Here is a 16,617-nt window from a genome sequence, read left to right on the forward strand (position 1 = left end):
CTGCTCACAGGTTCTCCAGCCTGTTTACATAGGAACTACTCTTTTATTATTATTATTTGACTGTGGCTAGGTGCAACTTGATGAAATCATGCAACACGGTGGCAGGAATTGCCACAAACTAAAGAAGAAAAAAAATTACAATAACATACAACAAGTATGAGAGATTTAAGTGCAACATGCAAGAGAGCAGGATAGAAAAGAAAAGAAGACAACATTTTATTATCATTTTGTAGATTTTCTCCTTTTGCTGCTGAAAATTATAATTTTTATACAAAGGTTTAAAGGCTCTCTTGTTTTTCTGGTTGTTTCATCCCCACGTCCTTTTGGAACATCTTTAAAGTAATTAAAACTTAGGTGTCTCGTTAACGAGAAACATCTGTCAATCACATTTTCCCATTCTTCTGCTCCCTGGGTCATCTGATCTTCTGCATTGTTTGAAGTATTAAAGTGTGTATAGGTTTAAAAAGCATCTTTCGATCTTCAACCCATATGTACAGCAAACACAACTGATTTAACCTTGCTGTTCCAATACTTTCTGAGGTATGTTGACTCATCTCCAACTCTAGTAGAAACAACGATGGTTCATGACACAGTATGCACTATATTTGATGCAGTGTTTCTAGGCTGTCTGATATTATGTACCAGCTGGACTGGTGACAGTTTGCATCAAAAACAACATTTAGATATGAAGAAACATGGAGACATGAAGCAAAGTGTTCAAACTCAATGCTCAAATAAAAGTGCAAGTACTTCTCTAAAAAGTACTCTACTACTAATCCTTTAGTAGTGGAGGTTGCTACTTAGTACATAATCTAAAATCTAATGAAAGTACAAAAATAACCTAGTGGTTTCTCTGGGCATCAATCAACTAAGTCACTGATAAAAAAGTATTTTAAACAGTGTTGAACTTGATGCTTTGGATAACCGGACTGTTTTAGCCTAACTAAAATGTTTCACATGCACCCCACAATAAGGACTTCTGCAGAAATCAGACATGTTCAGATGAAATTTATCATTGAATTCATGAACAGATTCAAGGGGAGAACCACTTCAAAAGCCTGATTTCCATACATACATTTGATTTCTTTAATTCACAAACTGAACCTTTAGTTAGAATTAGACCGCTTTAAAATATACCAAACCTAAAAACACTCTACACAGTATACAGAATTATTATTATTTTCCAATACTAGATTATACTTACTGATGCACTTTATATGATGAATGAACCAATTACCAGTAAAACATAAGCATTTATTGTTATGATTACGTTTCATGTTAAAAAATTATGTGTTAAGTAGCTAGTATCTAAAACTGTCAAATGTAGTGGAGAAAAAAATACACAATAGAGATTTAGTGTCAAATCATTTTACTTAGGTGTTTCACAATAAAGGAGTCATGTATTATCCATCACTTTTAATAACTATTTTATACAAAATGCAACATGCATATAATTCCCTTCAGCAGACAATAAAAGTATATCTAGTGTAGAAGCAGGGGCAGAAGACCACTGCTCAATGCTGCATATATGGAAAAGTGCTCAACTGACTTGACGGATCAGAGTTTCCTCAGTGCTCTTTAGGGTTTAAGCCTTCCCTGTCGGAACAGCACTGACACATTTATACACAGAGTATATAATCAATTCGCACCATAGTCAGCCGTTCCCTGTTAATGGATTACAACAAACACCCTCCAACATTCCCCACTCTGTCAGTGTGCTTTCAGAATAAACATACTGCTGGTGATATCTAGAGTTTGGCAATTGTGCAATATTTAACCCAGGTTTGATATGTGCCAAACATTTTGTAAACTACATGAAAATAGTTATAAATGTATCATTGAGTACACTGAAGTGGTAAGTTACCATGTCTAAAAAGAATATAATATAATATCCTCTACTCAAAGGCTACATATGGCTACACATTATGGCACTATGGCATCCAAAAACAAACAAACAAACAGAAGTGTGACTAGAGACTCGTATGATTAACGACTATACAATTATCATTAACTAAACAATCTATGCTGCTGGTGTTTTTCAATCTCAAAAAATGGCTACTGGCTTGTCAGGTCATACCTGTCCTGGCTGATGATTCCCAAATGATGGCTTTAAAAACAAACTCAGGAAATTCTGAATGACAACACAACCTTTGTTTTAGTTCCAACACATTTTTACGATCAGGTCCTTCTGCTGGACACACATTCAGAAAGCTGCAGATTTCAGCAACATTTTGAGTAAACTCGGATAACATTATAGTTCCAAAGTCATGGCAAGTCATGATAGTTCAGATGAGATCCCTTTATGTTAACACTCAGTCCGGCTGTATTTAGTAAATGTCCACTCAGGAACAAGTAAAACCTGAATACTGCCACCTTGTGCACCTTTTCTGTCTGTACAGCAAGTGCGAATAAACTGTAATTGTAACTATAGTTACAAAATGACGTATGTGCCCACAAGACGTGCTGTTTTTAAGGTTGGTACTCCGTGCAGACGTGGTGAGTTTAATGACTGAACCTGTGAGAATCTGCATCTTCATGCTGATGTTGACGGCATTCCTCTGTGGGTCTTTGTACGCACTGTTCTCTACCTGCTCACCCTGTGCTTGTCTGGATGAAGTAATCACACCGAAAGTGGTGCAATAAGCATCCAGAGACTAATGAGCTGTGGCCAATTCTGTAAAAATGATAAAGCAGTCCTGCTCATAGATTTTCCACAATACCCCACATAACGTCACTGTACATACAGTACATGATATCATGACCTGAGATGTTAAAAGGAAAAAATGCCAAAGATTGTTGTTTGAGGTGGTTTAGACCTCCACTACATATTATTATATGTTCAGACTAGAACATATGTTTGTTACAATTGTTTCATAATATCATAACACTTACAAAAAGTGGTATTTATGTAAAAACAATTGAATAACTTTAGACTATATATATATATTTAGAATAAACCCTAGCAGCTATAGTACAGAGATCCTTGAGTTAACACAGGACACTTTGGCTCAGAGAACCATTCAGAAAAACCTAATGAAAAGAACCAAGTTAGTGAACAGGAATGTCAGTGCTGCATCCTGACAGGAGGATGTGTCCAAGCTCATCAACATGAAAAGCAAGTGTTCCTGAGCAGGAAATGAGCTTGGTGTAGGTTCAGATTCAAAGAAGTTGCAGAGAGAGGCTTTAATTTTGTGGGTATTGTTCAATTATTGTATCCAGGTCTGTTAAACTTGTGTTTGTTATAACAGACCACTCCCTGAGCACCAAAAGAAAAATATTGCAACAGTGACTGCTGCAGAGTTCTTTTTATGCAAATATTAGATAAGAATCCTTGGGGACTACCTTAGAGACTGTGGCTCTGGTTGCTCAGCTGTAGGTTCAGCTGTTCTTTCGTCATTAAGACTGTGTTCAGAATTTCTGATTTCACAGAGATCATGTGGGTCCAACATTTGCCCTGCCTCCGCTTCCTCGTCTTCTCTTTCTAAAGAGCCGTGTTGATCCCATAGTTGCTGGTCATCGCACACTTCAATCCCAGAATCCCCTGTGAAACGCCGGTACCTGCCTGGCGTCGATTCCTTGTTGGGGTTGTAAGCACTCTGAAGGTGGCTCTGCGTTGCCTCTGGGATAGCGGGAAGAGCTGCATCAGCATCACTGGGGATAGAGACAGCCAAGTGGGGGCAAGGACAATCTCCAGGTGTGTCTGCAGGTGGAGGTGCTGACTGTTGAGGGGTGTAGGGGGGAGGAGGTGTGGCTGGGCGGTCAACTACCTCTTCATAGGCTGGCAGAAGGTAGGTAGGCAAGAATCCTGACAAATGACACATTACAGTTAAGAATGAAACGTGAATGTATATACAGCAAGTATCTGTAATAACTTACTTAAAATGTGAGACACATACGCACTGGCAGAGAAGGAGAACAAGCTGTTGCTGCAGACATATTATTTTAATTCAACTCCAATGGATATTGGGTCAATAAAATGACCCAATATACAGCTTAATGACAGCAGCTGTACGGTCAGATTGCCTATACTGACATTTCAAATGCGTGCACAATGTTGACATGATGCTTCACAGTTTGTAAAAGAAGAAGCTATAATGCAGCGGTCATTTATAGGCGGACCGCGGTCCAGATCCAGACCCAGAAGCTGTCCCATACAGACCCGGAGCTACAGACCATACAAACGTCTTGATTCAAAATCTATCGGGGCACCTTAATTCTACCCGGGGTGGCTATTTTGATCTTTACGATAGTTATTTAGTGGACGCGAGAACGCATTGGCCAATTAAATGCTTAAGCAATCCCACGTGACTTCACTTAGGCAATCGATTCTGTGGATCACAGGCGGTTAATTTTGCGACAGTAGATGAGAAAGTTCAAGGTTGGAAAGGAATTAATAAAGAAAGATGGTGATAACAGAGAGACAGAGAGGAGAGATACAGACAGAGAGGAGAGAGATACAGACGACAGAGAGGAGAGAGATACAGACGACAGAGAGGAGAGAGATACAGACGACAGAGAGGAGAGAGATACAGACGACAGAGAGGAGAGAGGGAGAGAGACAGACAACAGAGAGGAGAGAGAGATACAGACGACAGAGAGGAGAGAGATACAGACGACAGAGAGAAAGTTGATAAAGGGACGGTGAGACTGAAAAAGGAAGAGCTAAAAATAAAAATGTCCAAGAAGAGAAAAGTGGACACCGAAAACAGAGTTTTCAATCTGGAATGGACAGACTCCTTTCTTTTCATATTACCACTGGGAGCACTAAACCACTGTGTCTGATATAGTCAGAAACTGTCGCTCCTATTAAGAGTGCCAATGTCAAACACCATTATGAGACAAACCACCAAGGTTTTGAACACACATACCCGCTGAAATCTGAAGTGTGATCACAGAAAGTTGCTAGTCTCAGAGCCCAATATGACCAGTCCACCAGCATCTTGAGTCACATGCTCATTTTGATGTTACATAACAATAAATTTGCCAAAAGGTTTTTGAATTGTACTGAATTAATTTGATTTGACAGTCAAGTATTGATTACATGCAGGCGACTTGATAATATATCGCAGTAAATAGCTAGACATTATATTCTTCTAGACCTTTGCTTCCAAAAAGGTTCTGTAACCGGACCTCTTTAAAGTTTAGTTGAATGCTCTGGTGCCTATTTCCACCTCTGTCTGAATTGAGCCAACTCTGTTGTGATTGGACAACTTGCAGAAAACTTGCTGCACGGCTAACATCATGCAGAACAACAAACCCTACAGTGTCTCTGTTCAAAATTGCTCCTGAACACAACCAGTCCATGAGCTTACTATTATTATTATTATTATTATTATTATTATTATTATTATTATTATTATTATTATTATTATTATTACTACTACTATGACAAACTGCATTTGATACATTTTTGGTTCTTCTTAAAACTGAATGTAGGGTGTAGATTTTTAGCTTTGGGCTATGCTGGTATTAATCACAGTGCAGATAAACTTCTAATAAACGAAACACAGGTTTTTGTCAGTATTTATATATTTGACATACATATATATACATATTTTTTACAAAGCTTAATCTGATCTTGTAGGTCATGATTATTTCACCCCTGACACAAGTTAGATACACCAAAGAGTTGGTGCCATTCTGGTTTAAATTAATAATGTAATACTGTAAATCTAGAAATAATAATAAATAAAAAAAATGTAGTGCCTTTTCAATACACAGATAATAGACTATGGTCTTCATCCCTATGATTTGCACTAAAATTATTTTTTGCACCTAGTGTGAATGTAACAAACAATTACTTTCAATGTGCACACTAAGTATCAAAGAAGACTTGAACTTGTGTAATGTACAGCTGGTATTGTGTGCCAGAGACAGAAACTAACTACTGCATGTGTGGAATGTTTATATGCAGCAGCACGACAGACCGAGCTTCAGTCCAACAGCAACTTACTGAGGTAGAGCGGCAGTTGCGAGTTGTTGTGAGCCTCTCTGTAGGCAATGAGGTTGATCTCATTCTGCCGGCGTTGCTGCTGAAAGCGTTGCTTGGAGCGCCAGTGCTGACACAGACAGCAGAGTGACAGTATAATAATCAGAGTCCACACCAACCAGAACCCTGCAGAGAGCCGACAGTACATGTGCCAAAACACATTTAGTACATACAGTGAGGGAAAAAATTATTTGAACCCCAGCTGATTTTGTAAGTTTGCCCACTAACAAAGAAATGATCAGTCTATAATTTCAATGGTAGGTTTATTTGAACAGTGAGAGACAACAATGACAAAAATTAATTTGCATTTCCATGAAGGAAAGAAGTATTTGATCCACTATCCGTCAGCAAGATCTCTAGCTCCCAGGTGGATCTTATACAGGTAACGAGCTGACATTGGCAGCCCTCTCAGCTCGTTACCTGTATAAAAGAGACCTGTCCACAGAAGCAATCAATCAATCCAGATTCCAAACTCTTCACCATGGCCAAGACCAAAGAGCTTTCCAAGGATGTCAGGGACAAGATTGTGGACCTACACAAGGCTGGAATGGGCTACAAGACCATCGCCAAGCAGCTGGGTGAGAAGGTGACAACAGTTGGTGCAATTATTCGCAAATGGAAGAAACATAAATTAACTGCCAATCTCCCTTGGTCTGGAGCTCCATGCAAGATCTCACCTCGTGGAGTTTCAATGATAATGAGAACGGTGAGGAATCAGCCAAGAACCACTCGGGAGGAACTTGTCAATGATCCCAAGGCAGCTGGGACCATAGTCACCAAAAAAACAGTTGGTAACACACTACGCCGTGAAGGACTGAAATCCTGCTGTGCCCGCAAGGTCCCCCTGCTCAAGAAAGCCCATCTACAGGCCCGTTTGAAGTTTGCCACTGAACATCTGACTGATTCAGAGGAAGACTGGGTGAAAGTGTTGTGGTCAGATGAGACCAAAATCGAGCTCTTTGGCATCAACTCAATTCGCCGTGTTTGGAGGAGGAGGAATGCTGCCTACGACTCCAAAAACACCGTCCCCACCGTCAAATATGGAGGTGGAAACATTATGCTTTGGGGGTGTTTTTCTGCCAAGGGGACAGGACAATTGCACCGCATCAAAGGGAGGATGGATGGGGCCATGTACCGTCAAATGTTGAGTGAGAACCTCCTTCCCTCAGTCAGGGCATTGAAAATGGGTCGTGGTTGGGTACTCCAGCATGACAATGATCCAAAACACACGGCTAAGGCAACAAATCACTGGCTCAAGAAGAAGCATATTAAGGTCATGGAGTGGCCTAGTCAGTCTCCAGACCTTAATCCCATAGAAAATCTGTGGAGGGAGCTGAAGGTTCGAGTTGCCAAACATTGGAGAGGATCTGCAAAGAGGAGTGGGCCAAAATCCCCCCTGAGATGTGTGCAAACCTTGTGGCCAACTACAAGAAACGGCTGACCTCTGTGATTGCCAACAAAGGTTTTGCCACCAAGTATTAAAGCACGTTTTTTAAAGGGATCAAATACTTATTTCCTTCATGGAAATGCAAATTAATTTATAACTCTTTTTGAAACGCATTTTTCTGGATTTTTTTTGTCATTGTTGTGTCTCACTGTTCAAATACACCTACCATTGAAATTATAGACTGATCATTTCTTTGTTAGTGGGCAAACTTACAAAATCAGCTGGGGTTCAAATAATTTTTTCCCTCACTGTATTCTGACAAAAGGTACCAGAAGAAAGACAAAGTCTGTTTTTTATTTGATTCAATGTTGAAAAAGCAATCAGATTTTACACCTTGTCTCTGTTACTAATAATGCAACACTAGCGTGGGAGTTCTTAGTAAATGGCACACTGGTGTGTCTATAAAAGCACAGTTAACCAGGCAGCCAAGTAGTAACCAAGTGAGCGATATATATAATTGTGTTTTATGCAAAATAAAGGTTTTGGTTACTTTGTAAAACACCATTCTAGTAGCATGGTAAAGCCACAACAAAAATTATAAATTGTTCTCCAACTTTGATCCGTAGAGTATCTCAACTGTTTATTTCTTTAAATGATGGCTTACTCAGAAAAGTATTAAATTAATTATTTAAATTATTAAAAATAATTCAATGTAATATGCTCATGGTGTCACACTCCAATCAGCGTAGTAACTCAAACAACTGCAAAGGCTTCCTTAGTTTTTAAAAATAGTCTCTCAGTCTGGTTCAGGAGGCTACAAAACCATGGGGAAGACTGCTGACTTGACAGTTGGCCAGAAGACAGTCACTGACACCCACTGACACAAGGAGGGTAAGCCACAAAAGGTCATTGCTAAAGAAGCTGGCTATTCACAGAGTGTTGCGGCAGAATAAACATTGTAACATGTAACATTCTAATTTTCTGAGAGTGAATTTTTGGTTTTCATTAGCAATAAGCCATAATAAAAAAAACACAAAAAAAGAAAACACACAAAAAAACTTGTAATATATCATTCTATGTATAATGTATCTATAAAGTTCCAATAAAAATTCCTCCAGATAACATCATCTGTACCAAAAAATTCTTCCAGATGATGTTTTTTAGAATAAGTACTCCCCAAACTAAAACCAATGAAAACCAGATGAAGATCATTGAAATTGACCTTGAAAGGTGTAAAATGTGGTGGGTAGAATAAAAATGCACATTATTTCAGCTAGTGCAGTATGCATGTGTTGACAACTTAGATTTTTCTTTTGTTTTGTGCACTCCTGCTTGATATCATTTTAAAAAGGGACAATTCACACACTGAGAGTCAACAAAGAAGAGATAAGAGGTGAGTGACTTACACCACAGTTCATAGTAGTAGCTGCAGCACTGTGTCTCTCCACAGCAGTGGCCTGACTCACAAATGTAGCTCTGGTTGTTTGCTCCCTCACATACCAACTTGGCCTGTGAATACAAACAAAATCCAGCATTGTGATACCACAGTAAGAACAGCCAGGCATTTATATTTACAGTATCATACCTTCTGGCATCACTAGCACATCATGACACAGGTAGTTTTAGTTTTAATGTTCATCTCTGAACAATAAATTTAGTATTGTGCAATAATTTCCAGTGGCCACAAATGATTAAACTCCTTTTTAACAGAAGTGTAATGATCCACTAAAGCCTGTCCCTGAATGTCTCTCCATTTCATATTTGTACCAAACTTATTTACACACACAAATTCTGATAAGGTAATGGCAGATGCAGGTACAATTACTATACTCTTTGTCTTTTGGTTTTATTGTTGAAACCAGAAGATCCACAAACTTTAACACATAAGTAGTTACTCTAAAAAGCACAGAGGCATGCTGGTATTTTCCTATCATGGTTTTGGTTTTATTTTCACCTAAATGCTGGCACACCTAATGCTGGCATTTATTACCTGTAAGCTTACAAATGCCAACTTGCCTTTGTTCTTTGAACTTTAGTCTTACTCTATTACTTTGTCAGATTTTTTCCAGTGACAAAATCGGAAGAATTGCCAACAACAGCAAAAGCTATCAATGCAGTGCAATGATTATCTCCTATGGGCTGGTACACACCAAGACTACATATGGCATCAATGAGCATATGTCCTAGTTAAGTGTATTGTGTCTGCACTGTTGGCAGCTTTTCAGCTGATTCAACATGCTGATTCAACAAATTAAGTACTTCATTTGTATCTCTGGCCCAGGGGTCTACAACCTGCAGGACTTCTAGTGACTTTGTCAAAACATACAGAAATTATTAAAAATGTTTTAAAACTTTGTCAAGTGAAATGGTGAACAAAATATTGGCAAAAGGCTTAAACCGCTGCCAGTTTTGTGCACTGCTAGAAGATGCTGACAATATTGTGAAACGGTTTGCATCTTCTGTAGAATATGTGATAACCTTTAAGTAAGTGCAACAGAACTGAGTGTGGTCTCCTTTAACATCTTAGCACTGACTTTTCTGTTTTGAACAGCCCTGCTTTCAGACTCTTATATTCCCCAAGAACTGTAGAATAATGCAAAATTCCTTTGACTTTAAGTTGGCATGGGCATCAAAACTTAGAGTCATAATGTTTCTCTTCATACCGAGAAACTTCAATTAACTTGTCCACTGTGACTCTGTGTTCTTCTTACTGTAGCCTTAATAACCAGTAGACAGGTCATTGCTACAAAGATTTACAGTTGTTAAACCATAATCTAATGGACTGATATGTTCTGATGCATTATTGTGGATGAATCAGCTGTCACCAAATAAGGCAATAAAAAGTAGTACCTGCATTTAACGGGCTCAACGTTTTTGAGGCTTTAGACATATTTCTTTGTATGTCACTGTGGGAGGAACTTAGGCAGGCATAGAGTAACCACACACAAGGTTCCCAGGTGGCTGTCAGGTTACAATCCAGAACCCTCTCGATGTGCTAGCCACTGCAATGTGCTGCCAATAATTTGAATATATGATCTGCAGAAAAAGGTTACAGCAATACCAGACTGTATCTGTTGTAAGGGCATAGAGGAAAAGAGAAAGATTTTCTTTATTATGGAATTATGAATCAGTTTTACCAGTGATGTGACAGGTCTGTAGATCAGGCTATAAATCCTCTGAAGGTAACCTGCACTAACATGGTAAACTACCCAGACTAAAAGTGAGCCAGCGTTGATACCACAAAACCAGAGTTAAAGCCAAAGATACCTGGACAAGCCAGTTATCTGGCTTCGAGATAAATACCTTCTGTTGGCCTCAAAACTGGATACGTTCCCTGACCTCAGCTTACCTGTGTACTGTGGTTCCGTACACTTTAAAACTAAATGGCGAGGTATATATAATATAATGTAATTACCCGAGCAGCACCATCCATCTAGCTATCCATCATCTGAACCGTTTATCCCTCGTATGGCCCCGGGAGCAAAGCTTTATTTTAAAATTGACAATGAATCAGATAGGTATTCTCTCTAAGTAATTATATAGTTACTAAGTAACTATATAATCCTCGCAGAGGTTTCGATATTTAACGTCAATCAGTCTACACCACGGTGACTGTCGGAAGTAATAGAAAACAGAAGACAGTTTTTACCTACTGACAACCCAGGAAACCGAGGAGCGAGAAAATATGTCTATGCATACACATCAAGCTAGCTAACGCTCACACACTTTAGCTAACGTACCACCTAAGTTAATGTAGCTAGTATCGCTGACTACCTATACCTATGTGGCTAACAGGCTAACTAGCTTTGACTGGTAAAACAAAACGTCAGTCAGTTGTTACCTCTGTCACTGTGGCCGCCGTCGCTAGATTTTCTTGTTCAGCGTTTAACTTCAGTGACCCCATTGTCAATAACATTAAATATTAATATTTCTTAATCACAGAATTGCTAATTAACCGTCACATTGTTAACAAAACGCCGTCCTCGGTGGCTAACCAAAACAAAACAAGTCTAGCTAAATTTCAGCAATTGTTAACGTAGATCCTTCTGACTCTCCCATTGGTCCATTTCCGAATGTGGGCGTCCACCGAACGACGATTGGCTTTTGGTGTTGTTACTCAAAAAATATTGACGGGTACGTCATCTGTCACCAGGCCGGCTAGGTTCATCTGACCTCAGAGTTCAAAACTGAGGAGAGAATGAATAGGAAACAGTGTCATTACCAGTAATAACAGACTTGTAAAAGCAGTTATCATCAGGCAATAGCAAAGCTTCCAGAAATGCTGACGATGTACACGATGTTTTATCCACATTACTGAATATATCATTGATTTATTTATGTAACCTGCAGCCCAGACAAGGATGCAGTCAGCAGCTTTGTCCAATCCTCCAAACTCTGTTAGCTTGGTATCTTTTAGTTTAGACTACAGGATGTCATTGGCAGATACAAGAACCCTGATCACATCCTTTGAAGCTTTGAGTATGAATGTCTGTCAGAACCCACAGTAAAACCCAGTGTCTCAGAACAATGGTTTGTTAATGCAGACAGATGGATAATGAAATGCAGCCTGCTCATGTGCTACGTCATTCGGCATTAACTCAGTTAGGGTTGGTCTGTTAGTGGACCGATGTCAGAGGAGAAGGGAAACATGGACATGTGTACAATGCTAAAATAACAGCTCAGAGAGGAGCTTGAGTGTGTAGGCGCCCTGTCTGTTGATGCACTGGGTCAGTTCTAGCTGCTCACAGGAGCGTCTAGAAGTCATTGACACTACAACCATGACCATGGATGAACAGAAACTTCCATGTGAGTGTGCCCAGAATAAATATTCTGCTTAGCCTTGGCCTGTGCTCACCCCCTCAAGACAACCTTTATTCATTCACTGCCATTCATCATAAAAAAGTGACAAAAACGAAAGAATCTAAAAGACTTAAACTGTAACTCCAGATGCCTCTACCTACAATAAGGGTCCTCACCGTCAGAACCCTATCATTTCAGTTTTTACTCTACATGTGCATACATTTTTTAAAGTTCTCAACTTTATTGATCCCCATAGGGAAAGACTTCAGGGCCACACAGGTTGGGCTGATGATAGAAGAGATCACTGATAGTGGAGACGACATAAAGCAAGCTATAGAAAGATCCAGTAATCAGCTGCTTTTCACTAATATACCCCAAGCAAAATCTTGTTCACTGTAAACCTTCAGAAAGAACACAAAGAATTTACATGGCCGTGAGCTGAACATACACGAATCGACTGTCGCAACCTTCTTTGCAATCAAATAAAATCAGTCTGCTAAATGCCAGGTTAAGTTCCCTCCACCCCCTCTCCTCTCTCCTTCCACCTTGCTTGGTGTTCTCTTCTCCTCAGGGTTGGCCCTTTGAACCTTTCAGCCCAGTTTGAGGGAACAAAAGCAAACAAATCGCATTGTCCTCTCAGGAATTTTGGCTTGTTCACTGCCTTTCATGACCTCTTCTTTAGGCACCTCTCTGCCTCTCCTTATTCAGGGTCCCCAAGAAAGTCAATGGTTCCTTACATCCCAGTTTGACAAGTCAGGAGGATACACGCTAATCCCCTTAATCTGGCCTTTCTCCCGCGCGCAGCCACAGGGAGAGGGGGACCACAGAGAGTAATCCTGTCGGAGAAACAATAGGATTAAGGGCCCAGCCCTGTGAGTGACAATCAGATATCCACTGACTGATCTGCAAAGCAGGAGCCCTGGCCACTCTCTCTTCAATGTGATTTTATTTTTGTTTGGCGGGCCCAAGAGGGATGGGGGTGAGGTAGGGGTGGAACGTGTGGGTTGCGACGGGACTGAAGATATTTCTTTGAGTGGCTGCTGGAGGTCTGACAGGCCTTCGGTCCCCTGAGCAATAGGGCCCACGAATGACTGACAGGTGAGGACTAAGAACTGGGAGGGCTTGGTATTAGAGGCTATTAGGGGTGTGATGTGAGGGGTGGGGGGGTGGGGGTGGCACAGATACAGTTGATTTTTCTTCACATTTCACTAAAGATACCGTAAGTGAATATGACTGTGTGCAGCTCTTTCTGACCCCTGTGCACCACAACAGTAAAAACCATTGCATGTTGTAAATACAGTGGCTGAAATACAGTGTGTTTGTCTCTCCTTTTAAAGAAAATGGCTTAAATTACTGATACGCACAATATTAATGACACATCTCAAATATTTAATTTCACTCTGAAAATGGACAGCTTGCCATTGTGGAGGGAAAACCAGTTAACCAGTTGTTAACACTTGCTTCACTTATCACTTCCTTCTATTTTTTTCCCATTACTCTCTATGTTTAATGGGTGTTTTTGTTGATGGTTTGTTATAATTTCACAAGCAAATATTGCTTAATTGGTTTGTACCAAAATGTGCAAATAAAAACAATATGAAGAATTTGTCTTTGCCTTATAACTTCACCTCATGAACACCAGATGGCCCCATTGGTACAAACATGTCTTCAGTAAGAGATCCCTCTGCTGGTCGCTGCACCAACGCTGTGCACAGTCATGTCCAAAAACCACACAAACCTCAAAGAGCGTGGTGCTTCTGACATCCAGTCGTCTGTCTTTGCCACTGCTGCAGCTGGGAGCCAGCCCCTGGCCTCAGAGCAGCAGGAAACAAGCCTTGCATCTAGTGAAAAGAGAAAGTGTCTGCTCCATTCAGTTCCAGTGAACGTGGCCAAAGAAAACAGCAGCAGATTCTTCGCATCTCCTCATGTTACTGTGACGGTGTGGTTAAGTGCTAGGGGTAAATTACAGGTTAGCCTCTGTGTGAAAAGGAATGAGTCACAGGATGGTGGATTTCCATGTGTGACAGGTGCCTGCAATGTGTGCAATGCATTCAGCTGCAGTCAGGTCATGTTTACCTTAACTTTGTATAAGAACTGAAAGCAGGGTGAACCAGCTAGTCAGGCTCAGACTTCAAATATACTGTACAACATAGACACCTTTAGCAAAAGGTGAAAAAGGATATTATGGATGGAAATAACAGTAGTGAAAGAGTTCCTTTAAGAGTTCTTTATGCATTTTGAATTGTGAATGGCCAGGCAGGGTGTCTTTTGGTCAACTGTAGATTTACCTTTTGGGATGAAGTGACTTTTCCTAGAAGTTCTACTTAACCTCAACCTTTTGCCAGCCAGATGATCCCCCAGCAGTACTTTTAATCTAATAATAACCCTACAAAAATTAAGGACCTACAGGAGTGTATCACAAACCCACAGTTAACACTTTTTATGGAATGGAATAGTTAAAAATATTTGTTCATGTTTCTGATGAAGGTCAAATTCCTAAAAATGTTATCGATTCAATTCCCTGTAGCCACCCTTTTTTTTATTTGTGCTTGTAAAAGCAGTATGCGTGTTTCAGATTTTTAGCCTATAGATGGCACTGGTCAGAGGTAAGCTGGTGTGCTTTTAACAATGTTTCAGTGAGTGTAAGATAATCAAAAGAGACCAAAAGAGAGTAAAGAGAGGCAGGGGAGTCTCAGTCTTAGTCTTTTCAATCTTGTTGGAAGTATTTGCGTGAACAGTGTGGCATTTTTCACGGGGCTGACGCTCGACAGCAGCTTTGTGCTTCTTCATGATGTAGCACCCTCTGAATGGACGATGTCACTTAAAAGACATGGGTATCAGGGATAAGAGGGCAATGCAGGAGGCTTTTTTCTCCTACAGTGCTCTAAGCTCCCAAGCCCTGAGTGACAAAACAGAGGATGAAAGGCATGTAGAGACACGAAAACACATTGCTCACTACGCCGACTGATACTGATACTCAAACATCTACCAGCTGCCAGACCTTTAAGCGATACCACTCGTTTCTTGGAGAGGAAAACAGGAAATCTATAGGAAATTAAAGAAACTAAGAAAAGGAAAACTACAACTTACACCAACATGTACTGGTGTGGCAGCATGGCAACTTAAAGTGAATAACTTGGTTTCATTCATATTAACAACAGTCACAACACACATTTTATTCTAAAGTCTAATTCACAGCTAGTTGCACTGTCTGCTGTCTGAAACAGGTCCTTTATCCAGTCCCCTGCTGTTATTACAGGCATGTTTGAACTGACGGTGTTCCCATTCATGGACCTACAGCATGTAGAACTTAAAGGGATACGGAGGATCTATATTAAAGACAGCTAAAAACAGAAGATAAACAACAATGTTAGATTGTTTTGTGTAGTTATAAATATTAACAGTGGGATTTAAAATGAGGTTTTCATGTTTTGGAACAGTTTTGTTCCACTTTGGCTCTCTATTGCATTTGGAACGTAAAAAAGCAGGTGTTGAGAACTTTGAGATTCTCCATTGTTCGTACCAACTTAACTCTCAGATTCATTTAGCCCCCATTTTTTCTTCTCTTATACCAAACAACCAAGGAGATGGTCCCACTAACCCCAGGCTAGATTTGAACAGAGGACGCTGCAATTGCAGTACACAGTGGGGCTGTGTACTGTGATTGGCCACAGAATCTTGAGATACAAATCCCAACACAGGGCTTACGATTCGATACATTGCAATACTGTAAGTAAGGCCATATATTGTGATTTTTTTATTTTTATCAAATTTTTAGAAAACTGTCACATTATAAATAACACAAAACTATATGCTTAGATTCAGTGAAAAAGCTGTATGTTATCATACACAACACTGCCATCTAGTGGTCTGGAGCTTAAACGCAACACAAAATGAACAGCTTTCTCCCACACAACTTTACGTGAAAATGATTAATTAAAAATGAATGCAGTTTTTTTTTGAGAGTTGATAAAGTATCACATAACACCATGTTACAATACTCAAGTGTTCCGATATTTTCTTACACCTCTAGTTCACAATGTGTTTTATTCACTTGGCCACCAGTATAGAGCAGGACAGTCAATACTATTCCCAGCACTGACAATACGACTGTACTGCACAGTTTCTGCTCCTGTAACTACCACAGCTATTACAGCAAAGGTACATCCAGAGATACAGCCACTGATTGCCTTTTCTTTGAAACCAGTACTGCTGTTTTTATTGAAGAACTTCTACTATTAGCCTTTGCTAAGGAGCAACCTACTCACTGTGTTTAACAAAATCCTCCATCATGTTGTTATGTGTGTTGTTGTGGAGACTGCCCCCCATCGCAGAAACTATTATTAATTCAACTGGCAAGGAGTCCCTGGGGGTCACATCTCCTGCATGGGTGTGCAATGTGTGTACGCACCCTGGCCATTCCTCTTATGAAGCCCTGGCA

At 40.0% G+C, this 16,617-nt stretch overlaps 1 protein-coding gene across 1 annotated transcript; it reads right to left on the minus strand.

The window, feature by feature from the left end:
• Window positions 1-1,340: 1,340 nt before the first annotated feature.
• wbp1la (WW domain binding protein 1-like a) lies at window positions 1,341-11,412 on the minus strand. The gene is made up of 4 exons (XM_026356501.1): window positions 11,218-11,412; window positions 8,783-8,885; window positions 5,954-6,115; window positions 1,341-3,805 (listed from the first exon to the last, which is right to left on the minus strand). The coding sequence occupies exons 1-4, from the start codon at window positions 11,290-11,292 to the stop codon at window positions 3,339-3,341; spliced, it is 807 nt and encodes a 268-aa protein (XP_026212286.1). The 5' UTR covers window positions 11,293-11,412; the 3' UTR covers window positions 1,341-3,338.
• Window positions 11,413-16,617: the final 5,205 nt, after the last annotated feature.

The sequence above is a fragment of the Anabas testudineus genome, chromosome 15, assembly GCF_900324465.2.
Source record: "Anabas testudineus chromosome 15, fAnaTes1.2, whole genome shotgun sequence".
In the NCBI taxonomy this organism is placed as follows: Eukaryota; Metazoa; Chordata; class Actinopteri; order Anabantiformes; family Anabantidae; genus Anabas; species Anabas testudineus.

Coding starts and splice junctions, on each gene's coding strand:
- wbp1la (XM_026356501.1), bottom strand. CDS start 11,292: ATGTTATTGACAATGGGGTCACTGAAGTTAAACGCTGAACAAGAAAAT. Junction 6,116..8,782: donor CTACTACTATGAACTGTGGT/GTAAGTCACTCA, acceptor GGCTCTCTGCAG/GGTTCTGGTTGGTGTGGACT. Junction 3,806..5,953: donor GCAACTGCCGCTCTACCTCA/GTAAGTTGCTGT, acceptor GTCATTTGTCAG/GATTCTTGCCTACCTACCTT.